General features: G+C 43.0%; 1 protein-coding gene across 1 annotated transcript; it reads left to right on the plus strand.

Moving 5' to 3' along the window:
• On the plus strand, positions 1–23,786 carry MTHFS (methenyltetrahydrofolate synthetase). The gene is given in 4 exon segments (XM_039557866.1): positions 1–64; positions 67–140; positions 3,616–3,880; positions 22,522–23,786. Coding segments are annotated over 4 exon segments (627 nt in total). The 3' UTR covers positions 22,746–23,786.
• The last annotated feature ends 971 nt before the right edge of the window (positions 23,787–24,757 follow it).

The raw sequence follows: 24,757 nt of genomic DNA on the forward strand, positions 1-24,757 counted from the left end.
ATGGAGCCGGCCGGCAGCGGCGGCGCGATGGCGGCGGCGCTGAGGGCGGCCAAGCGGCAGCTCCGGGGGAGCTGCGGCAGCGGCTGCGGGCGCTCGGCGCGGCAGAGAAGCAGCGCCAGTCCCGCCTGCTCGGGCGCAAGGTGGGTGCGGGCACCCGGGCGCGGCCCAGAGCCGGGCCCGGCTCGCCGGGAAGCACGGCCGGGACTTTCCAGGCCCCGCCGGTGACCGAAACCGTGACTCAGGGGCCCTTCCGCCGAGCGGGGGGGGAGCTCCGCCTCGGAGCCTGCCCTCGTGCCTCCTCGGCAGTGCCGGGGAGCGGGGCTGGCGGGCGGCGGCGGCGTGACAGGAACTGCCGGCGGCACCGGCTACAGCGGGGAGTGCTGGGGCCGCTTCCCTCTGGAGCGGTGCTCACACATCACCCGTGCAGTGGTGGTCACACTTCACCCCTGGGTTGCTGGGGACACTTCACCCGTGGGGCGGTGGTCACACTTCAGCCCTGGGTGGTCACACTTCACCCGTGAATTTTGGGGACAATGGGGGCAAACTGCCACACACCCCAAGTAGGGCTGCTCCGGTGTGGTGGCTGGTGTTTGTCTCATTTCACACCAGCCTGGCTCTGACCCCACGTACAAAACTCAGCCGCTGCCTGATCTGGCCTCCTGTTTTACACGCTGTCATCTCCCTTCTGTATCTTCCAGCAGTGTTTCTTCCACAGAATTTTATTTGTAATATAATTTTTACACTCTTAAAGATATCAGGCAGGGTTTGCCTAACTGGTATCCTAGCACAGAGTGATACGGGTATGTACTTTTGAAATGTCCTGTTTGTGTTTGGATTACACAGTTTTTATATAGATGTATTTCATCATTTTAATAAACATAATAAAATTTTATTTTGCAGTCACTGCATGTAATAGAGCACAGTCCTCATTTTTTTTGCAGCACCAGCGGGTACTTCTAGATGATCTACATTTATATGGTTATTTTCCTGCCAGAGGATCTCAAATCATTTTATAGACTTCATTTACTACTAATGTGTAGCCACTTCACGGGTGGGATGTGGCAGCACAGAAACTTTAGGTTGTAGGAAATTTAACTGGAACTCACATAACGTTTTTTTTTTCCATTGGGAGTGCTTTTTAAAAACATCTATCTATATGTAGTGTCCTACTGTCATGATAATGCATTTCAGTAATTATACATTCTAGACTTAAGTTTCTCGATTTTTAGTAAATACATGCATGCATCCTCTTCAAAAATTCAGAATCCTCAGCCAACTTTTAAGCACCTAGCCCATGTTGTACTGAAGTTTTAGGAGCCCTCAGCCTTTGTCTAGCTGCTTGCTGATAAACTCAGCAACAGAGCACTCATTTCTTCTAGAGAGAGCACACTAAAAGATATAGCCATTGTTTTGCTTAAAAGAAGGCATCAGGAAATACGACATAAATGGATGTTATCTTGCCGTTTTAATAATCTGACACAAATTGAAAATCCTGAGACAAGAGTGGCTCTGTGCAAGTGGCAGAAAGTAGTCGGCTTCCTCATGGGGGCTGGGTAATACAGCAGGCATGGAGAAATTTTTGAAAAGACTGAGAAAATATTTGGAATTATATAAGGCCAAAAATGTAGCTTTGTAACATACATCAGTGCTTGCAGCTAATAAAAGTGAGCAGGTTATTTTATAACACCTGAGTAACATTTTTAGTAGTAAAATCTCATTTCAAAATAATCTTTAAATTCAAAATGAAATAGCTTCACAGGCCAACCTAGCCACCAGTATTTAATTAGCTTCTGGATGATTATTCTTTTTTAATGCTTATGTTTATGATGAAAGTCATGCTATTTGCATGCTCTGATTCTGCAAAAATTGCCATCATCTGGTGAACAAAGGGCAGATAATACTTGTTAAGTGTGGAAATTTTTTCAGTCTTCTCAGAAATTGGTCCGAGTCATAGCAGGAGCATCTACACAATTCTGAGAACATCTGAAATTGTGTCTTCCTGCTCACATGTGGGTTTACATCTTCAACCTCTTTTTCTTTCCTCTACAGCCTGATTAATGTGTTACTGGATACATCAGAGCCGATGAGACCTGTGTGGTGCCCACAGCACACAGCCCCTCTCTGAAAGAGTTCAGTATCTCAGTTTCTCTCTTCACCAAAGCCATGAGAAGTTTTGGCTCTGGAGGCCCTCAGCAACATGAGCCACAGCCATTTTCTGGAGTCTGCAGCTTGAGTAAATAGTATGCCTTTGCAGCAAAAGCTACCATGGAAATTCTGTTCTTTTAAGAGCTTAATCCCTTGGAAAAATCCATGTGTAGGGTTAGACAGATAGAAAAGGAAACAAAATACGGATTTGAATTGTTAGGATGTTTCTGTGGCCAAGCAACACATCCATCATCATTTAGTCTGGAGTGTTTCTTTTTTTTTTCCCCTTTCAAAAATTATATCCGTCTTCTGAATATTTCACCTGGGTTTTTAACTGTTGTGATGGAAAGAAAATAAAAAATGTAGTGGAAACCATATCTTGACTCAAATATGGGCATTTGTATTTCCAAACAAGGCCAGGGCAAAGGCTAAAGCTCAGAAGAGCAAGTTACCCTGCAGTTATACAAACACTGAGCAGGGGTCTGGTGATCTCTGTTCTGTAGACAGTAGAGAGTTTCTCAGTTATCTGATATTTTTGACAGATTTTTGTAAGTGTGTATAATAAGAGTAAATCACATTTAAATGAGTAGGGACACATTTAGATTTGTTTTGTCCAGATATAACAAAATATATAAGGTGCTAGACTATGAGAAGACAAGCTTCTAAAAGCCTCCTTTCAAATGTTAATGTGGAATTCAGCCTGGAATGGGTAGAGACAAGTGAGGTATGAGTCTGCTAACACTTTTTTACCATAGAAGCATTATTTTCCCTCCTATATTCAACCTTTTATAAGCCCAGCACAGAGTCTCATGAAAAGCAAAAAATGGCAAGGTCATCTTTCCTTCAAGCTCTGAAAAATGTGTGGAAATAAGATCACCTGTTAGAAGCAGGTGATGTTTGAAGTCATATATCTCAGCTTGCTGGAGGGAAGACATTCAGGTGAACAAAAGAAAGAAGGACCTGGTCTTGGAAGACTTTGTGCTCTGCAGTCATCTGCTCTGGTGCTAATTTTCCTTTGAGTTATTATCATTGAGGTGCTTCTCGTTCTGCCTAGGCCCGGATGAGAGATGCAGCCTGTAAAGAGGATGGAAGGAGAGGAATGCTAAACCCTCATGGCTTGCATGAGCTGGCAGTTCTGGCCTGCTCTGTCTTTCTGCAGTGATGTTGGGCATTTGAGGATGCCTGCAGTGTATGGCACAGGTATTTAGGGGATTGGAAGATTGTCTGCAAAGTTGTGTTTTGCCAGCCCAAACCTGTCTAGTGTTTTGTTCACTAGATGCAAAAATTTGCCTATTTTGATTTTGCTGATGGTAGAAATGTTGGAGTAGGAAACAAAGTCAGTTTCTTCTGTTTATGATGCATCAAAGTTTGTATCTCTACCCTTTTCAATGAATATTTTGCTCCAGTTTAGTGTTAAAGTTGATCTTTCCAAAACTTCTCATGAACTGATTGTGTCGATTCCCCGTGTAGGTGATTGACCATCCCAAGTACCAAGAATCCAAAAGAATTGCAATCTTTCTGAGCATGCCAGATGAAGTCCAGACAGAAGAAATCATTAAGGACATTTTTAAGCAAGGCAAAGAGTGTTTCATCCCCCGTTACAAGCCTCAGAGCAATCACATGGACATGCTGAAGTTATCATCAGCTGAAGACATTTCTTCACTTGCTTTGACATCCTGGAATATTCTTCAGCCCAGTGATGATGACAGTGCAAGAGAGGAAGCTCTTGCTGGTGGTGAGTATTTTCTTCCTGCATCATGGGATTGTTGAGCAGGAGTAGCCTGGAAGCCAATAGGAAATACTCTGATAGCAAGAACAAAATGAGACGTTACACTTCAGTTTTATGTATTGTAGAGAGATGCTCCTTCCTCTTGCCTGTTTTTCTCTACCCTGTGCCACCCCTGTGACATGCCAGCAGGGCAGGAACAAGACTGCACTGATCCAGCTGAAAGAAAACTCAACCCTCCAGATAAATCATCTTCCTGGTCTGATTCATGAGCATCCTCAGCGCAGTCTCAACCAGCGTAACGTAGAGACTCGTAAAGGGGAAAGAAGGGCTTGCTAACACTTTTAGCTTAGGCTGCCACTGAAAGTCACGGGGATTCTCAGGTTTAGGATGTACTCTGAGAAGTTTAGTTTGTGTTGCCTGAAAGGTTGGGAGCTTCTCGGGTGATGCCTGTAGACTGAGAATTTTTTGAAATCTTTGATCCTGCGAATTGTGTTGGATAGATGAATCGCAATGCTGATGTGGAGCATGCCCTTGTAGAACAGCTCTCTGGACTGAGACCTTAGACTGAAAATAAAAGGACTTTCTTGTAGGACTGCATGAATATTACAGTCTTTTCCAGCATTATTCTCTCACATTTTTATTTTGATCTTATAATGCTGTCTCAGACACTGGATTCTTCATAGGGTTGAAAAGATACAAGTTCATTAAGATCAAACTTGTGTATGTGTGTTTTGATCCCCAAATAATCTCTCTCTTAACCTAAAATTCCCCAACTCCTACTTGTAAACAAGCTTACTTTTTGTGTCTTTGCATTCATTATTTGCATTCTTTTTGTAAACACTTTTAATATCTTCCTGAAACATCTGCAGAAATGTTTAATCTTATTAATGGAAAACTTGTGTTGAACTTGTGCTTGAAACCTCAGTCTGGGAAGATTTTCTCCAGGTTAAGATTCATCATGCAGACAGCTTCCAAACCTCACACACTTGCCAGCTTTTTAGTGCTTGATAAAGGAACATAACATTTCTATGACTCTGTTTGATTGAACTTGGGCTCGTATTTGCTTTGGGATGCCAATGTACTTTCCCAGAACGCTTCACTGTGTGTGTGTCTCCTATTTTCAGTCATTTCCTCTTTCCTAATTCAGAATCCTTTCTGTGTCTACATTTTAGCTAGCAAGGGATTTCACTGCTTCATACAATCATCTTCTTTACATTTAATATTTAGCACTGTTTGTCGTTCTTCTAATGTTTGTCAAAAAAATCAGGTATATTGGTGGGATTTAGGGACTTTTGAAGGTAACCTAAAAATACATCCAGAGTTCTGTTGACTGAGCTTAGTTCAGGCACTCTGGCCAAGCTTTTGTACTACTGATGAGCTGCTGCTAATTGAATTTAACAAGTCTGTTGCAGAGATCGCAGAGTAAACACACAATTTCAGGTATGATGGGAGCAAGGACTTCCAGGTATAGAGTGCACTGAGGTGTACCTGGGTGCCAGACAGGGAAGATGGGGAAGGCAGGAACACACTTTGGTACCTGGCGAGTTCTGGAGCTGCTGCTTCCTTCTCTGCAGCAGGCTATGGGCAGAAAGCAATGCCAGAAGAGCCCCTGTGCTCTACAGAGAGGTGCCAAGAGACCGGTTGTAAGAACTGATGTGTGTGCATGTCAGACTTGTTCTGCTTGAAACTCAGTATTAGTCTGTTTGTACTGTTTGTACAGTAATTCTGGAGTAATGCCTTCTGGATTGGAAGTCAGACCATGGTCTTTATCCTAGAACAGTTTTTGTAAATTAGGCAATAAGCTTAGTTTTTTTCCATTGTTGCAGCATTAGAGACACATTCCTAATCTGTCCCCACAGAAACACACACTTCATCTCAATATGTCTTTATATTCCTTTTGCTATATTTTTTGTCACCTGCTATGTTTTTTGAACTTTGGTACATTTGCAGGAATGCAAATTGCCTTGCTGCTACATCCATCGTCCATTGTTCGAATTGCGCATGGATGGCACATTTATCTCAGAGATGTTATCAAATACTTTGATCTGAGGCATTTACATTGTTATAAGGAGATAACATGGTGTTACATTAGTAATGTTCCCATGGCTGGCGTAAATTACTATGTAATTTCCAAGAAACAGCCTGCAGGTACATAAATAAGCCATGTCATGTTTGAGTGTATTCATTTTGCATGACAAAAATCTTAAATTCACACTGTCCTTAAAACTTCAGGCAGGGTTACTGTTAAGAATAGCTCAAGTATAAGACTGGGTATAATTTTTGCATAGAGTTCCCCAGTCTTTGGTAGCACTCATGGGCAGTGTTGAATAGACACGAGCTCCTCCTTTTGGAGATGATCCTTTTTTCTGTTGGACCTCTTTTCATCTTGGCAGTGCTCACACCACACCATGTTGGCATAAACAAAGATCACTGCTTTTGTGGTAGGAGAAAGTCTGTCATCTTCTCTACCATGTGGGGGTGACACATTGGCATACGAAAAGTCGCTTTCTTTAGGCTAAATGGACACAATAACAGAAAGAACAAAGGTGGTAGAAGTTCAGATATTTTGGAGTAGGGGTGTGTGTGGGTGCATGACTTGGTTCGTTTCCAGCTATACCTATTGAAAAGACTTAGACAACTTCTGGGGCAAGCAAGTGGTACATTTACTCAATAGGTACCAATTCCCATTTGTATCCTTGCCCATCAGAAGTATAAATGTGCTCTGATACTGGGTTTTTGCCCAAGGTAATACTGCTGATGAAAGTCCAGGCAGGTTGCAGTATTTGTTTACAGAAGTGTAGATACCTTGCACAACTTTGGAAGGGGTAAATCAGATAAAACTGTACTCCCTGTTTGCTTTTTATCACTACTCCTACAGAAGTTTAAAGAACACTTCGCCAGCAGCTTCATTTTCAGTGTGGTTTAGAGAGGCGTTGTGATTCACCAAGCTGGACATGGGTTTACTCATTTGTAATGTTATTTATTATTACTTAGGCCTGCTCTGAGAACTATGAGGGAAAAGCTAAGTTATCCCTCTGAAAAAGAGATTATTCTTAATGGGACACAAAAAAAAAAAAAGGAAAAAAGACTGAGTTGAATATTTCCATATGGTAAAATTCTTGGAGGCATCTTTGAAGGGAAGCATGTGGCCAGGGATCTCAGCTGGAAGGCTTGGACCTGGAGCAAATATGCTTAACTGTTTATAACTGAACTACTGACTCGTAGTTGAAGGTGTGCAATAAATTATAAACAGCTTTTCTAACAATTCACCTGCGTGATGGAGAGGGAGTTTGGCATAAATATTTTTCTTGGCCAAAAAATGAAGTTTTGTTAGAAATTACGGCTCTGAATCTGCCTACTCTAATGGATTGGGACGTGCTTTTCTAAGAAATGCAAGAAATGGGATTATGTGTACAGACTTAATTCAGCCTCTTAATCTCTGTCAATTCTGCCTCGGTGTCAAGGTATGTTATCACACAGTCCTTGTCCCTCAGATGTGGACTCCCTCAAAGATGAACCCACACAAAATGCTCTGGGCTCTTTCAAAGAGGCAGAAGATGAACACTGCTCACTGTTAACGATTGCCTTGCCACTAACGAGTATCAGCTCAGTCATTTGCTTTCTCCCTGCTCAGGTTAGAGCTGCAGGCTTCTTTGGTGTGCATTGTTCAAACCTTGGGATGGAGACGGAGATCTGCATTTCTGGATGGGCTGTTCATCACTACGCCATTCAGTGACTTAGAGATATTAAGTGGTGTTTGCTGATGGAGAAGCAGCAGAGGCTCGGGATCCTGTTGCAGCCTGAGTTGTGCAGAGGAGCTGCCCCCAGTGAATACAGACTCTTTTGCTTGCTTTTCCAACGTGAGGTTTTCTTCTCTGTTCCCTCCAAAACAATAATTTCCCAGATTTGTCTCAGTCTTGGGCTAGACCTCCTTTTCCAAGCTTTAATTTCTCTACCACCATAATGTCCCTTTCCATCTTTCTGCTGTGTGCCCAGCCTCTCTGAAACTCCCTCCTCAAGTGTCCTTCTCTGGCCTTTGTCACCATATTCCCCACTTCCTCCTGCTCTCAGTCCCAGCCTGTGATTTCAGGGGCAGCTGGGCCAGCACAAATAGCTTCTCCTTGCCAAAAGGGAGGAGATCATGTGCTTTGTCTTCTTTCACTTTTCTGTTTCCAGACATACAAGATTCCCCATCCCAATTTACTCATTTCCTTCCCCACTGTGCTGGTTTCTTTCTCTTTTTCCTTGGCTTAGAAAAACTTCAGTTTCATAGTACTTTTTGTACGAAACAGTACAAAAGACATAGTTTTGTGGTATTTTCTTTTGGGCAGTGCCTGATTAAATAAGCTGCTGCCCTTTCTCCTCCTCTTGGTCCCCACCCCTCCTCTCCTGTGGCAGCACAGATGGCCCTGCAGCCATGTTGGGACCTACACTGGGAAACCAGTCTTGGTTAGGAGCAACCCAGCATCAGCAGCAGTCTCTTCTCAGACAGAGCCACCACACAGATCTGGACTGATGCAACTGAAGGGCTGGTAGGAAGCTGATGATGAGGGGTTGTGAAAATGGCTGTCATGCCAAAAATGTCTCAGTGAAACTTCAGTCATCATTTCCTTCCATGTTTCAGTTCCCAATCTTGCCGCAGTCAGCGGAATAGGAGCAGCCAGTGACATGAAAGTCTTTCGGAGTCCTCGCAGCTGAGACGGATCTGGCAAGAGGAGCTGAGCCTGCAGCTCCATGTGCTCTGTCTGTGCACCAATAAGGAGTTTTCCCTCCTCATGTTTTCAGCCTATTCCAGCTTCTCTCTGGTGAGCTGAATCAACTTGCTGCTCTGGGTGAAGAGTATTTTCCTCCTTTCCCCTCCCCTGTATTTTGTTGGGATGTTTTGCACCCAGGTGAGTGGATCCAGTATGCCATGTGGCCAGATCAGTGCCATGAGTGTGGGGAGGAGGGAAGGAGTAGTCAGGATGGAGGGAACATCTCCTGTGGCACAGGCTCCTAGGGAGAGTCATGGGGCCACCCTTGCAGATGTGACTCCAGTAGTGGTACAGGGAAGGGGCATCTTGAGAGAGCCCCAGAACTGCCCCTGACACGTCTCTCCTAAGCCTGTGCCAATGGCAGCTTTTCAGACATTTGCAGCATTGCATAAACCCAGCTCTGATGGATTTGAACAGGGCTAAAGCCACATCACCAGTGAGGGTACTACAAGCAACATTTCAAGTTCTTGCTGCAAGGCATGGAGCAGCAAAGCTTCTCCCTTTTTTGGTCCTTTTTTTTTTTTTTTTTTTTTTTGGCTAGCTTTGTTCTTGGAAACCTGTGAACCATTTTGCAGGAACAAAACAAACATAAACCCCCCACCCCCACCTCAGTTTGGCATAAGTACCTAAGCTGAAAAAATGTCAGCATTTGACAATATAGCATCTTATATGCAATGGGGAATGCTGAATAATCTTCTACTACTCGACTACAGCATAATACATTTTTTTGCTTCAAGAAATGAATGTATTAAGAACTTGAGTTGTATTTTGTAATTTAGTCTGGAGACTTCTGGCATTTTCAGCACTGAAAACTTCAGTGGCCTACTGATCACAGCATTTGTGTTGTAACTTCAAGATAATGAGTGAAATATTAACTAGATAATCCATGCTTTCAATAATGGTAAAAAATTTATTATGAAGAAAAAGGAAAGATCTGAATTTGAAGCAAAGTGAGGAAATACTAACATAAGTCTAGCAGCAACTTCTTGCACCCTTGTTTTCACATAACCTTTTGAATGTTGGCTTTTAAGGTTAAGGTAGTTTTATCTTTCTGCCCTTTTAATTTCCAGAACACTGTGAGACTTGCTGTAGCATAAATTACAACAACCTGCTGGTAGCAGAACCAGACAGAGACAGCTTTCCTGTGGGGTTCTCTTTGGTTTATGAGGGCTGTTTGTGCCAGGGAATGTGATCCTTTTGCAAGGAAAATTCTGGCTACCTCTAGGCTGCAGTTCCAAACCTCAGGTAGTTTGAAATTATTCCTGAGTGACCATTGACCCTATTTGAAACTTTGCCATCAGGATTTGCCCTGCAGAAGCATTTTTGCCTGCAGAAACCCTTTTTCACCTGTCTTTAAATTCCTGCTATTTATTCATGCATTCAAAGATTCTGCATTTGCTGCCGGCACTGATGGCCTTGTGAGGCCATCAGTATTCTTAGTTATTCCAAATTTTAGCACAGTTCTTCAGAAGTGTGACTGAATTGATGGCAGCACAGTCTTAAGAGGAATAGGTTTGACTTAGAAATGCAAAATAAAATGGGATTTTAGAAAAGGATCATGGGTTCCTCCCCCACCCCCCCAAAAAAATGCACTAGAAGTGAGAGGGTTTTGAAAGATGAGGTACATTAGAGTTTAAAAATAAGAAACACTGTGAGGAGGAAAGGCTATGGCTTGAAGCATAGGAAAGGTCTAATATCCTACTTCAGCTGCATTAGATGTTGTACAGCTGTCCATGAAGGCATAATGGGACCATACAAAATGATGCTAATCATTCTGAAAAAAGATGTGTAGTAAATAATGCTCAGAGGTAACTGGGAATATTTAAATGAGCTATATGCAAATAGGAATGTATCTGGAATAAATGAAATATGGGTACATGAAAAGCAGAGATGTTAAATGTTTCTGCTCAGGAAAAAAAACAACCAAAAAAACCCACCCCAAACAAGATTGTAAAGTGATTGAAGGTACTATTAGATTTTCTTTTCCTCTGGGAGACTTGATTAAAACTTGTAGTACAAAATATGTCAAGGGATAGATTATGATTTAAAATCTTTTTACATTGGTCATAAAAAGAAAACCTGAAAGCATGGCACAATACAAAATTGAAAATCAAGGCTTAGCTGCTAATGTAATTTACTTTTTAATGAAATGATTTAAGGATTGGAATGAACTTCTGTTTGGAGACAACGATCCATAGTATTTTTGATATGCAAAAGGAGAACAAAATTCAGTGCAAGTGAGGCATTAACATTCTGCTCATGAATCTTCCTGTGGAGAGAAAATCCTTCCCCTCCCAGTGCAGGATCTGGACATGCAATACAGCATCACATGTTTTACAAGAGTCAGGAAATCTCACAACTTGTAGCTGTGTAGCAATAACTGAAGTATCTTCCTACCTCTGCAGCTGCATTCCCCTGCTTATCCCCTCACAAACAGGTTCTGGTTTCTCTTTCCAGCAGGCATTTGGAGCATTCCTCTAAGCATCTAATTTTATTAGTATTAAGCCCTTGGCTCTGCTGCCATCCGACAGCTGTGAGTTGTGCTGGTTAGTTAGTTGTAATGTGAAATACTATGTTCCTTATTATATTAATATTATATTATGTTCCTGCGATGTGTGAAATATTATGTTCCTTGTATTCATTCTAAATTTGCTGCTTTCAGTTCAAGGGATACTTCATTTTTCCATGATGAGAAGTGACTAAGGATGTTTGATTTACGTTCTTTTTATTATTCATTGTTTACACTTTTACTATATCTATTGTATTCTTTTCTATCAAACTTTGACTGTTTTTTCTTGTAGAGAAGCTTTTCTAGTCCTGTAGGAGATCAGCCATTGCTCTTTCAACCTTTACAATCTCTCTGATGTTATTTTGGAAAAAAAGATGCCTGGGAGAAAATTTTATGCCCAGGTAAAGAAATACTGTGAAATACATGTAGTGCCACTGGAGATGTTAATTCTTTCTGTACATACCGTAGCACTGCTTTTCAAATCAGCTCACTGGACAGATCTCTTACTGGTTTCCACACAGGTATCCCACAATGACACATCATTACTAAAGGGCTTGTTCCAGTAGTAAAGATCCATAAAGTAGTTTTGTATTATTCCATCTAGCTTGTTCCTTAGCAGGTGGAGCTAGGAAAATACTTGCATGGAGAGAAAAACATTTCAGGTGATAGCATGTTCCCTCAGGGTTTTTCTGTATCCCAGCCTTCAGCTGAAAGATGTATGTCTCCATCCTGGTGCTGGGGTTACTCTCCCCTGGAGCTGGTCTCAGCCCTTCCCCCTGAGGTCTGCACCAGCTTCCAGAACTCTCTGAAACAGCTTAATAATCAACACTCCATTTGCTAAGTGAAGGCAAACACTTTTAGCCGAGTTTCTCCCAGTGCTTCTGTTCAGAAACAGGTATGACACAATTACAGAGACTTTTTCTTTTGAAAGGCTTTTGAAAAAATGCTCTGAAATGCAAAAGTTCGTGTGTTTATGTGGTGTTGCTTTGTAATGCCCTTTGGTGTCCTTATGTCCTGAATTTCCCTCGTGCAGACTAAACCATGAGCACCATGTGGTTTAATTTTAATACCACCCATGCCCAGGTGTCCTGCAGTGAACCTGAAAGGCTGAGAGCTCTGGAACACTACAGCTTTTTGCTTTCATGAAGTTCATTAAGGCTTTAAAAGAGTGGTTTTCCTTGTAATCATCTTAAGTGTCACATCCACGTTTGCCTCCTTGCAGAAAACTCATCAAAACAACTGAAAAGATTACTTCTACTGTAATCAAATAAAGTTTGAAGAGAAGTGAAAGCAACATGGGCAAGGGCCTTGAAGTCACTGCAAGTGACTCTCGAGGGTTTTGTTTCAAAGAGGGCTAATTTTGCTCCAGTGAGTGTGAACAGTAACATTGTCCTTTATTTTCATACTGTTTCCTAGAGACAGGAGTCCTTGAAAGGCAGATAAGAGGTGAGATTAATTTCTGGAGTGTGGCAGGAGTCTGTACAACAACTCATGCAGAGGAAGTGCCAATGTGCAAGTATTTCTGCCTGTGGTAATTAATCCAAACTGACATCTTTGTCTCCTTTTATTTTCAATTTTTGGAAAGGAAGACCCAGCACCAAGCTCACCTCCGTGCCTTTCTGCACACGGTTTGGGGAACAGGAGTGGAAGCTTTTCCCTGCTGCCCACCTGTGTAGGGAATGTTGAAGATGTGGCTTGGTGAGACAGCTGAGCCCTCCTTGCAGCTGGCTGGTGCCAGAGGGGACGGTCCTGCTGCCTTTTTCTTGTGCCCAGTTCTGTGCTCCCCTCATCCCCTCATCCCAGGTACCATCTCTGGTACTTGCTGCTGAGCAGATCCAGCTCATTAATCTGGCAGAAATTTGGGACTTTTTTTTTTCCTCCTTTTTCCTAGGATTGGTGTTCTGCCAGCTTAGTGGGCTATTAAATCAGGTCAGCACTTTTCCAGCTATGAAAGATTTGTTTTTCTGGCACAGTTAATCCCTGCTAGTTTTGCTGAGGTTCAAAATATACGGTCATTCCCCTGGATGGTGGGAAACTCTTTGGACTGGCCCAGAGCCACTGGCTTTCAGGGAGCACGAGACTCATGCTGCTGTTTCATGGTGTAAGGATAGCTCTGGATCTTCATGTTTGGTGTCTTCTTTAACTCAGTCCCTGCTTGGGCTGGCTGTTGTGCATATGAGATGGAAATGAGGTTTTGGGGTGTAGATGAGGGCAAATTCCTGTCCATGGATGACATTAAGCCTTTTACCGGCAGGTGTCAGCGTTCCATACGTTTACCATGGAGCATTGGTGTCATTTCGGCTGTTTTCCTATAATTAAAATCTTATCCAGGCATTGTACTCACGCACAGGAGAACAAATGCTCCAGCCTAATTTCCCATAAAAATCAGGGATTGAAGTGGGGGAGGCATAAGATTCCAGGGGAAACCAGATTTTTTAAACTCTGCAAGCTTAAAAAGATAAAAGAAAATCTTGTGATGGAAGAAGCAGGATTTCTCAGCTGCTGTGGTGTTAACACGTTTGACAGCAGCTGTGAAGGTGCCATCACCTCCCAGCCAGCTGACTCTGCATGTTCAATAAACCCTGCCTGTAAGCAGCCTGATACTCTCATCGAGTGGGGTCACTCCCCACAGGAGCCAGGTTTATGCTCTGACTTGGAAGCTGTTGTCCTACCTGTTTACATTTCACAAGCAATTCTCTGTATTTTATGATAGGCCATCTGCTGAGTGAGTCAAAGGGTATTGGAAATATTGATAGTGATGCATACAGTATTGAAAAAACCCCAGATGATTCACCTCTGTCTTATTTTGACTTAAAAATACCCAGACAGAAGTATGCAAAAGAGGACCAAGAGTGAAGAAATGAAGCAGTGCACATGCACGTGTATCCAGTGGGAGTATTTAAATGAGTGCTCAGGCAAACACTATGGAACTGTAGCTGATAAGACCATAAATTCCCATAAAAACACGTGAAGATACACAAAAATCCTTGTATTTTAGGCTGCAGCAGTATCCCCACATAAGCAGTTCAAGTATCAATGCCTTGTGAGTTTCTCTAAAGGAGCAGATTTGCAGTCAGCATTTGCTGATTTAACAAGATATGTTGATGTGCTGTAAAGTGGCTCTAATGCCATTTCTTCTCTGTTTGGAATTGCTCCTTGGTACATCTGGTTTCAGAGCATTTTGGTGGTTTAAAATCACAGGAGAATCCAGGTGCAAGCCTTGGAACCAAACATTTTTGATTGCCCATGTTTTCCCAATCAGACTGTGCTCATATATGAATATCAGAAACAGATTAAGTCATTTTTCACAGACTAATAACTGAGAAGTCCTAAGCTACTTTTTCCTTTGCTCTGAATTTGCAAAACCAGACATTTTGTGGGTGGCATTGAGTGATCATGTTTTATTTACAGGGCTCACGCAGGCTTGATGAATAATAGTGAAATAGAAAAATACTTTTCAAATTTTCTTTTAGGTAGAACTCTGAAAATGAGACTCCAGTCCTCATCTTACTGTAAGTTAAACCTCAGGGGAAATGAGTGTGATGGTTATAGCCTCAGACAGCCTTTCCACATTGTGAAACCAGCTAGAAACACAAGTCTTAGCCTTGTACAGTAGCTTCTCTGGTGACACATGAAAGGATATTTATCTGTGGAGCAGGATAGGTTTGTTTGAGCAGGGCTGACAAACTACAGCTGATGCTGTGCAGTGCACTCAGCTTTTCAGATGCATTGGCACTAAACCTGCAAGATTTTGGTTTAAACCGATTCAAAATCAGAGGTATTTACTTGAGCACAGCTCAGTAGCACAGGAGCTGATCAAGCAGCTTTATCATGTGTTTTTGAGGTTTAATAACGGGCGAGTGACTGGCACTCAGTTGTTTTAAACCTTTATGACTGATGGCTATCATGTAGCTTCTCGGGGAGGCGGATAAATATTTTATTATGCTGTAGTTCAGCAGGGCAAGTGTGAGCTGTGAAGACCAATGTTTCATGCTGACACAAAGCACTGACATGGATGAGCAGACAGATAAACGCTGAGTTGCTCAGTGCTTATTTGTAGATTCTGCTGATGGTTCTATTTTCTGCAAAATATTTTACTGAAGTAATAACAGAAGCTGTCTCTGTCATGCCAGCGGCTGGGATGCCGGGATTGCAGGGGAGATAGTCTGCTTGGCATCTCTATGGCTGTAAAAGGTGGGTTATGGGTGTACAAAATGTTCTTTAGAAGACAAAAGGAGACAAAACCTTCCCAGTGCCTGCAATTCCATACACAAGAATGAAAATAAAGCAATTACCCCTGGTGTTAAGAGCATTTCTCCCAGGAGGAGGCAAGGCCTTGAGGACCCCATGGTGTGTCCTGTAGCAGGAGGCCGTGGAAGGAGCCTGTGAGATTTAGGTGTGATACTTTGACTTTTGATTCCTTTGCTGGATAAAAATTAGTATCTCTGGCTCCTTCTGAAGCAACACCCTGAGATGAGCTCAGCTGGTCCAAGCATGGTGCCTATGATGCCAAGGTTGTGGGTTCAATCCCTTTGTGGGCTGCTCACTTAAGAGCTAGACTCAATAATTTTTGTGGGTCCCTTCCAACTCAGAGTATTCTGTGACAACAGATGTGTGTGAATAGGTAGAAAACAGTATGTCCTGCTGAGGTGATGTGGTAGTGCACATTTAAAGGTCTTCTCATAGGGGAAACACCTGGAGGAAGAGCTACTGACTGCAGTTTAAAATGAGCTGGTTTTTTACTCTGATATGAAACACAACTTTTCGTCCTGCTAGGTATCTGTTTGGGATCTTAAGGAGGCTACAGAGTGAGCACTCGAGGAGAGCTTTTTATGAACAACCAACACCACATATCTGCAAGAGAAAAGAATTCATGCTTCTCAAACTCGTGTCAGTAATATGGCGTATTTTTCCTGTAGTTCCAAAGGTGGGTGCAGAGAGGAGTCAATGGGGCAATGTCAATTTAGAGCAACTGAGGAGCTGATCTGTCTTGTTGTAACTTGGGTTTCCAAGGATATGCGAATTCACACTGAGCTTCTGACACTGTGTCATGTAAGCAAATAAGAATTATCAGTCTAAAGTTTCCTTTCTTTTTAAGGGATTGCATTTGCATTTTAGCAGACTGGCTGGGGTCAAGGCAAGCAATGTTGCTGTTTATGTCTACAATCCTCTTTGTTACTGGATGTGCACCTCATTGGGTTTGGATGGGTGCCTTTTTTTCAAATGTTTATGAGTTGCAGCAAAGGGTAGTGTTTTTGTCTCCTTGGGCATATGACAGTATCTGTCTCCTCCAGGGCTCTGTGGGGAAAAGAACTTGTTTCGTCTGGGAGCAGTCCCAGCCCTTTGGGAACCATGCACCTTGGTTGGGTCTGGATCAGGTCTGTAAGTGAACAGATCTGGCATTTGCCTTTTTGATCTTATACCAAGAGACATGTAAGAGCAGAGATGCTGTGCTTGAAACCCAGGGCAGGTTTTTTCCAAAGGGCAGAAACCTTTTTATCTGGAAGGAAACAGTAAGCATTTGTAACCTCAGGAGTGATGTAGGGGCACCCAGAGTGTTCTAGGAGAAGCCATAAAGGGGAAGGGATTTGTTTTGCTGCAGCATAAGTGAATTACTTTTGTGGAGTTGTTTTCCCCGAGATCTGGTGATTAACTCAGACCACAGTGTTAGGTGCTGTGTAAATACAGAGCTAGATGGTGATCTGTGCCCTGTGGAGTATGTGTTGAAAGTGAACACCTACCCAAAAGGCCTAACTATGCTAATGCTGACAGTAATTAAAGTTGCAGTAATGACTCTGTCATTAATTAGAAGTTTCTGAGTCATTCCAATTCATTGGCTCATAACCCTGCACCGTCACCAAGACTGATATTTAGATATTAGGATCAAGTGATTGAGTTACTTTTTTTCCTCTGTGCCAGGGTAGCAGATACAGAGGCAGCAGATGGTTACTGCACCCCTTTCATTCTGAAAAGTAAGGTTTTCCTGCAACAGGGTTTGCCTTTTAATCCATTGTGGTCTTTGCTAGGTCAGAAAAGGACCAAAGTTAAGTTTTCATTCCTTGTTATCACCAGCTTTCAATTACTTGTCAGCTCAGCAGAGATTTTGCACAGATCTGACGTTGTTGGTATGCACAGCAACGTGAACACTCCTTTACTCTAAACAGAAAGCTGTTCTTGGCCTGGTTCTTCTGCTCCTGCACCTTATGTAATCATTTACATCTGAGCAAAGCACGAGCGAGGTGTGTGTGGAACAAAACCAACCACTGGAAAGCTCATTCTTGCCTGTGGTATCAGAATATGAGGATCCAGCCATCCTTGTGGTGATGGAGTAAGCAATGCACAAACTTCTGTGCTTCAGGGGAAGCTCGAACTGCACAGCTGCTGCTGTGAGGAGCAGCAGCACTGACACAGAGCTGATCACTGTTGACCTCTTGTAGGCTCAGACGACGTCTGTGCTGTGAGCATGGTTTGTGTGAGCACGTTGCCATTCTTTACAGCCACACAGGAGTTGCAGCAGCTCGGCCTCTGCCCCATCCTCTGTCAGTGCTTTTGAGGAGAGGATCAAAAGAGTCCTAGCTCCCACTTTGATGGGTCTCAAGCGCTTTGCAGTGCCCACAAAATAAGTGGCAGCAAGGGATGAGAAGTCGGGATGACAGAGTATTTCAGTTTCCGCTTCCATTAGGACTGTCAGGCTGTGCAGGGGGAGATGAGTGACCCCACACAGCGGGTGACAATGGGCTGGTGGAGCTCATTTGAACCTGGGAGGAGAGAGGCCATGCTGGCTGCTCCTTCTGAGGGCAGAACAAGTCCCTGGCACTCTTTACATGACCTGTATCTGTGCAGTTTGATGGACCCTTCTATAATTAACTATTGTCAAGAACACTTCTGAAAATGCCGGCTGGCATTTCAAATAGGAACATCAGATTAAGGAGAGGAGAGGTAATGAGGTGCAAGGAGAAAATCCTTCCCTGGGGAACAAATCAAACCTGATATCATCATGAAGGGTAATGAGAAATGCACTGCCAAACTGAGGTTCACTGTGGCTGCCTAAAGGAAATGAAACTGTGTATTCTTATTTAAAACACTGAGAGGGGATGCTAATGTTTTGGTCTGCTGGCTTAAGTCAGGGCATGTGCAGCTTGCACATCTGCCTCTTGCATGTAGTTTTGCCACACGTTTCCTGAGTCCTTAGGCCAGTCATTTCACTTCTCTGTGACATAAGGAATGTCTGCATCGATGTAAGGGAGTCAGCGCAAACAGAGTGTGCCTGTACACCCACAGGACAAGTTCAGAAGCTGTGACTGCATCTACGCTGCCAGACAACACAGGGCTAAGTGACACAGATGAGTCCCGTCCACACTGCACAGAGCTTGACCTCTCTGCTTTTGTCTGGAGGAGCCAGACCTGTGCTCTTCTGTCTTTACTGCACATGGCAGTCTTGTCCCCTGGAGCAGTCATGGGTGTCACCTGGGCTGGCAGTGCCAGACACTGTGCTGACAATTAAGGTATTGACCACCTGTGATCCTGTAAATCAGTTTGTTTTCTGTCTGTGCTGCATTTAGCAGTATAAATGAAGCCTGTGTGGCTGTGTCAGCATGGCTGTATGCCCACACTGATAGATAAGTCAGGGTGTATTATTTCACGCGTGGTGCTACACAGTTGAAGGAGCTGTAGCCACAAGAGCTTATGCCATAGATACATTATTAGGTGACTGTCATCATAATTAAAAACCTTACTGGTATACCCAGTAGCCTAAAGTGTGCAAGAACCACAGATATTCTCCACATAAAAGCTGGAGCAAAATGTTGCTTGAGACAGTGTTTTCAGCCTTTAGCAATTTGCAGACCACATGCAAGTTTTCCAGGAGAAGCATGCCTTGCCTGTAACAAAACTTTCGACTGTGGATGTGCTTTCCTGGGCTCCTTCATGTGGTCACAGGACCCTTGGGGATCCAAGAACCACCAGTTAATGTCTGCAGACACATTACAAGGAGAGGGGCAGAAGTAGATGTTGAATGTGAGGCTTCTTAACATCTTTTGTGAGACGCTAAAACCCGACTCATGTTTGATACCCAAGTACCTGCTCTGTCTTCTCAGGGGCAAGGATGCAATTTCACACAGTGGTCTGTAAGAGCAAGGGCAGTAGGATGTGAGGACAGAGCAAGCCACAGTCCTGAGGGGCAGACAATAGTCCTGCAGTGCTGGAAGAGCTGGGGAGCATGAGGACCATGCCATGAGGAGCAAGAAATTCTTCTCCTCAGCTGCCATCCTGTTGATGTACCCTCATTGCTGATAGCAATCTTATGTATCTGCAATCTTGGTCTCATCTGTGTGTCACCTCTCTTCCTGTGACAGCTCTTCCCCCACACTGCCACAGATACCACAAGAGGTTTTGTTGCTCCCCAGGTTACATGTCAGGGAAACATTTACTCCATGCAGCTTTCTGCCATCCATTCTAGATCCTGATATAGGATTTGGGCCTAATGCTGCTTGAGCTGCCCTTGGGCTCCTTGCAGGGTTAGTTGTGTCATTTTTCTACCAAAAGTCTTGAATGACATTTTACTTAAATCTTGTGCAGTGTGAGTTGCATGGATATCAGATACTGCTGTGAGTCAGGGCAAGGCAGTCAGTATTACAGTGCTCCACAGAAGAAAAGTATAAAGGGTAACTATTACAGTATTTACAGCATAATAATATTGAGATTTGCATAAGCTTGTTTGAGTTCTTCAGCATAAAACCCCCATGATTATAGAGGAGCCAACTTGTTAAAAGAGTCCCTGTTTCTCCAGAGAACCCAGAAGAAAACACAGTGCTTTAATATATCTAAATGCACTTGAGGTGCCTGATGCTATCAGTTAAGTTCCATAGAAAATGTATTTCTTCTCTTCACTGTTTTTGCCATTTCCCTCTTTCCCTAGTGTTTCCCCTGACTGGTCTTCTTCCTGTCTCTAACACAAATGTAAGGAGAAATGGCACCGTTTTGCTCTGCAGATTTGCCCCCTGTGTGCATTCTTCCTGCCAGCAGCAGACTGCAAATGTTTCCTGCTTTTCGTCTTGAGAGGCACCTGGAGTGAAAACAGCTGAAACAGACTGTGAGGCAGAGTGGGTTTAGTTCTGTGCATCGTTACTGATTGGTACTTATTGGTTTTTGGGCCACCTGAATACCTACACAAGGCTGATGTGAGGCAGGTTGTGGAGAGAATAAGCAGGAGTAACTTGGGGAGGATTTGACCTGCAGAATCTATTCCTGACCTTGCTAATGGGGGCTGGTTTCTAGGTCCTAGTCCATAGGCCTGACAATTGACAAGAGAAAGATGTGACGTGGTATGTCCAGCATGATGTACATGATGGTACCATGAAAATGGCATCTGTTTTCAGGGAGACCATACTTCTGCCTTCAGGCCTTTTTCCCTTTGTTTGCCATTTGCTATTTCACTCATTTCACTGTCCTGTGAGTCAAAAGTTGACTGCAGTGTGGTAAAACGCCCTGACTCTTTTTTGTTTCAACCAGTATTATTCTGTGGTCTGTCCTTTGGCTAATTCTCTCCCCTTACTCCCCTGACCTCCTGATAAAAGCTGTGCTTCTTGACTGTACGATGCTGGATTTGCAAGATTGATGTTCTCTAAGCATTTCACACTGTGTTGCCTTGCATATTTTATATCAGTGTTCTAATTAAGACATCAGATCATGATGGATGAGTGTTCATGTCAGTGACTCTTCTCTAAACATTGAAGAGTAGAAGGAAATCTCCAGGAGCCTGGGAAGTGTGTGCAAATGAGTTGGTCTTATGTGAGCTGTAACATGCCCTTCCAGGCAGAGTTTGGAGTTGACATGTGGTCTCAGATGGGATTCCCTCTAAACTGAAAACCTCTGCTTTGCTCTGGCTTTTCCAGTACATACTCCCACACATCTCCTTCAATGGTGGGCATCATCCCTCAGACAGATGTATTAAAAGCAGCTCAGCCCAAAATGGCAGGAAAGAGTAGGTGTGAACATGGAAAAGGCAGAAAAATACCTGAGCAGGTCCAAGGTGGTGAAGGAGCAGAGGCTGGTCACAGAAAAGCTGCTCAAAGCTAAGCACTGTTCTTGTAAGAAGGCAGAAGCAGTGGACTGAGACTGTGTATTTGCTTTCTTTCCAGACTCGTGTCAGCTGTCTCTTAGTCTGTGCTGCCTTTCCACTCCCTGCCCTTCTCTCCTTAAGTGTCTGTCTGCTACAGCAGCAAGAAATAAAGACTTTATTTGCATTTTGAAAGGAATAAGTGGGATGTTCCTGGGTTCAGCAGTCAGCACCAGGCCAGCCCAGCTCTTTTGTTAAGAGGTTGTCCGTGCAAGACTTCTCACACAGAACATACCAGCCTTGCCTACATGACAGGGATGTGCATCAGCCTCCGTGCCTGGTGGTCACTCCTCATGGCAGACGGTTTCAGTGATGTGAATCAGCTCCTGAAACAAGTGTGCAGCCAAGTGTGAACTGGAGCTGGCTCCCTGGCATGGTGCCGATCCCCATCCCCTCACAGAGCGTGAGCAAAGCAAGAAATCTTGCCTTTGTCTCTGGAGCTGGTTGGTGGGGTCTTCTGTTAGAGTTTCACCAGCCAGTCCAGGTGATTAGCAGCTTATGCAGCTTCTTTCAATTTTTAAACTGATTTTGAGTTCCAATCAAGTGCAATCTCACAAAAATTCTGGAAGGAGGGATATTTAGGGCAGGGATGCAGAATGCCTGTGTGTGCTGCTTGAACAACAGTGAGAATTGCTGGAGGCCAAGGAAGAAAATCCTTTGGGAGAAAAGGAACCTGACATCACGAAGGGACAAGCCTTCAAATCTTCATCTTGATATAACAGGGCAAATACCCACTTTCAGAATATATTGTATTCAAGGCTTTTTGGTTTTGAAAAGTCAAGAGAAGGTCCATGGCATCTTACAGCGGTGTCAAGATGTCTCCCCTCTCTCCTACACAACTTCTTTCCATTCTTTTTTCCTTTTCTATTTTTGTGTCTGATGTTGAAGTTCATTTAATTTTCTGATTTCCTCCTGCATTTCATTTCCCTGAGTTCAGTCTCTGCCTGGATTTAGAGTCATAATCATTAGTATTTGGAAGTGTGGGGTTAAAATGATAAAATAAATTTGTTAAAATGTAGGGGTTTTTTTTCCATCCAGCTTTTCAAGATCTAATTATTTTTCAGCTGATCTAGTATGCAATTGATAAGATGAAAATGTAAATTTACACGTTTAGTATTCAAAGTATTTTTCATCTGATCAAAGAAAGGGAAGCATTTTACAAAACACAAAGCTTGCATTCTTGCAAATGTCTGAAGTTATGTGGTTGTAGTCAAGCCATCAGGAAATCCACAGGGCATCCACTAATGCTTATTTCATTTTTCTACAGGAGGTCTTGACCTTATCTTCATGCCAGGCCTTGGATTTGACAAAAAAGGCAACAGATTGGGAAGAGGGAAAGGATATTATGATACCTATCTTGAAAGATGTATGAAACATCCCCGTGGAAAGCCTTACACGATTGCTTTGGCTTTTAGAGAACAGATTTGTGAATCAGTGCCTGTGACAGAAAATGATGTTCCAATAGATGAAGTCCTTTATGAAGACTGCTGAAAGTGTTTTGTACCAACCCACCTTCAGAGCAACCAATCAGAGGTGTCAGATCCATCAATCATGTTTTTTTCTAATTGTCATATATGATTTTGGGACCAATAAAATACAATATTTGTGTTTGGGGAAAAAGAACTCAAAACCCACTGTAACTGTGGTAATAGTGGTGAGGATTGCATTGATTTGCTTCTAATTAGCAAATGTCTGGTGTGAATTCTTACTCTAGAATCAATACAAGCAAGAATGAGTGACTGGTTATTACAGTAAGGACCATTTCTTCTCATAATATTTTTGAGGTACAAGCTTCTTGATAGTAACAGTTTTATTATTCTGGTTTAAAAGTGAACTGTGTAGTAATGACAGTTCTTGATTCATTCTGGAATTAGATACTTGCAATGGCAAAAGTTCTTGGTACTTAAATATTGTGTGCATCCATGAGCAAAACAAGAAATTGATGGAGACATCTTAGAGTAACCTGGGGAAAAATGGTGATGGGAAAAAAGCCTTAATTAATTTTAATGACTGCTTACTTGGCTCTTTTCAGTTGTCTTAAAATAAAGGGAGTACCTGTTAATAAAAAAAGGTTGATGTCCCTAACTCTGGTATGTTCTTTCCTTTATCTGAATACGAGATTGTAATGTAGTCTCCATCTGGAGAGAGCTCTTTTTTGGTAAAATAGTATTCAAAATTACTTCAAGTTCTCTAATTTTGTACATAAGCCATTCATAATGTCCCAAAATACTGTGTGAAATATGGGTGCTGTGTTAAGTGATAAAGAGATGCTGAGAATTGCAGAGAGCAGATTTTATGGATTGAATAATTTTTTGGATGGAAGATTGATTGTTCTTTGGTTCTCCAGACAATCCAGAAGAAGATGGTGAGTTTCATCTGCACACTGTCCTCATAGTAATAAGACACAGTATTTCCAATCAGGATCAATCAAACTGTCAGAATTTTGTGTTCCTTCTTCAGTGCAACTTCACCTTTTCTATGCATATTTAACTCTTCCCTCAATCAATAAATCAGTGCGTTTATTTTCACCAAGATACTCTGTGTCATCATTAAAAAATCCATAAATTCTCAAGGACCAGCTGCAGAGTGGAATGACCTTAAGGCTTCCTCAACAACAACTGGTTTTGTGAACAAAACCATGTCTGTAGTACATGGGAACCTTTTCATCTCTGAGTGCTTGTACTCGGTGCTATTTCCATTCTGCTAATACAGGAACTAATTAAACCCTCTGGCTCTGGGGTGGACATAAGCTTAGCAACTGAGGCCTCTGTGACCTGTGCTCCCTGGTGCTTCTCTGGCCTGTGTTAACCAAGGTCCATCTGGCCGGGCTGAAGGTCCCTTTGGTGCTGGCCTGCTGGGTGTCCCACCCATGTGTGCAGGAAAGCTGCAGCCCTGGCGAGGCAGCTGGTAGCACTTTGCAATATGGGCTGCTTAGTAAAACAAAGGTGATCAGACTTGGCCTTCCATCCCTTCCTTACCACACTGATGCACCCCACTAAACGAAAGGTATGTCCATGGGTGCACAAAGCGTTGTGCAAGCAGAAACTGAGGCGCTGGTGCAGCCACTGGAGTGTCCTCCAGGTCCTCTCAGCTGTGAGCACTGCCAGCTGTACTGCCTCACACGAGGGAGACAGAGTCCTATCATTCCAGACTTTTGGGGGATAAAAGTGATGAGAAAATCAGACCATTTTTTTACCATCTCTGCCATGTCAATATTTTAATCCCTTCTTCATTTCTGGATTTCTGTTGGCACATGGAGAGCAACAAAACAAAACGATGGGGCAGGTTTTGCCTGTGGCAGGCCTGTTTCTGGGTTTGTCTGCAAAGCTGCTTGAGTTCACCTACCACATTAGGCTCAGCACTGGGCCATATGGCACGGCCTGCCACCAACATCAACAAAGCCATGCTGAAGCCAGTGCTTGTCACAGCAGAAACCTGGAACCTGCACCTGATACATCTTTTAAATGCTTATATTAGGTCCAACACGTTGCAGCCCTTTGGAT

The sequence above is a fragment of the Corvus cornix genome, chromosome 10, assembly GCF_000738735.6.
Source record: "Corvus cornix cornix isolate S_Up_H32 chromosome 10, ASM73873v5, whole genome shotgun sequence".
NCBI lineage: Eukaryota > Metazoa > Chordata > Aves > Passeriformes > Corvidae > Corvus > Corvus cornix.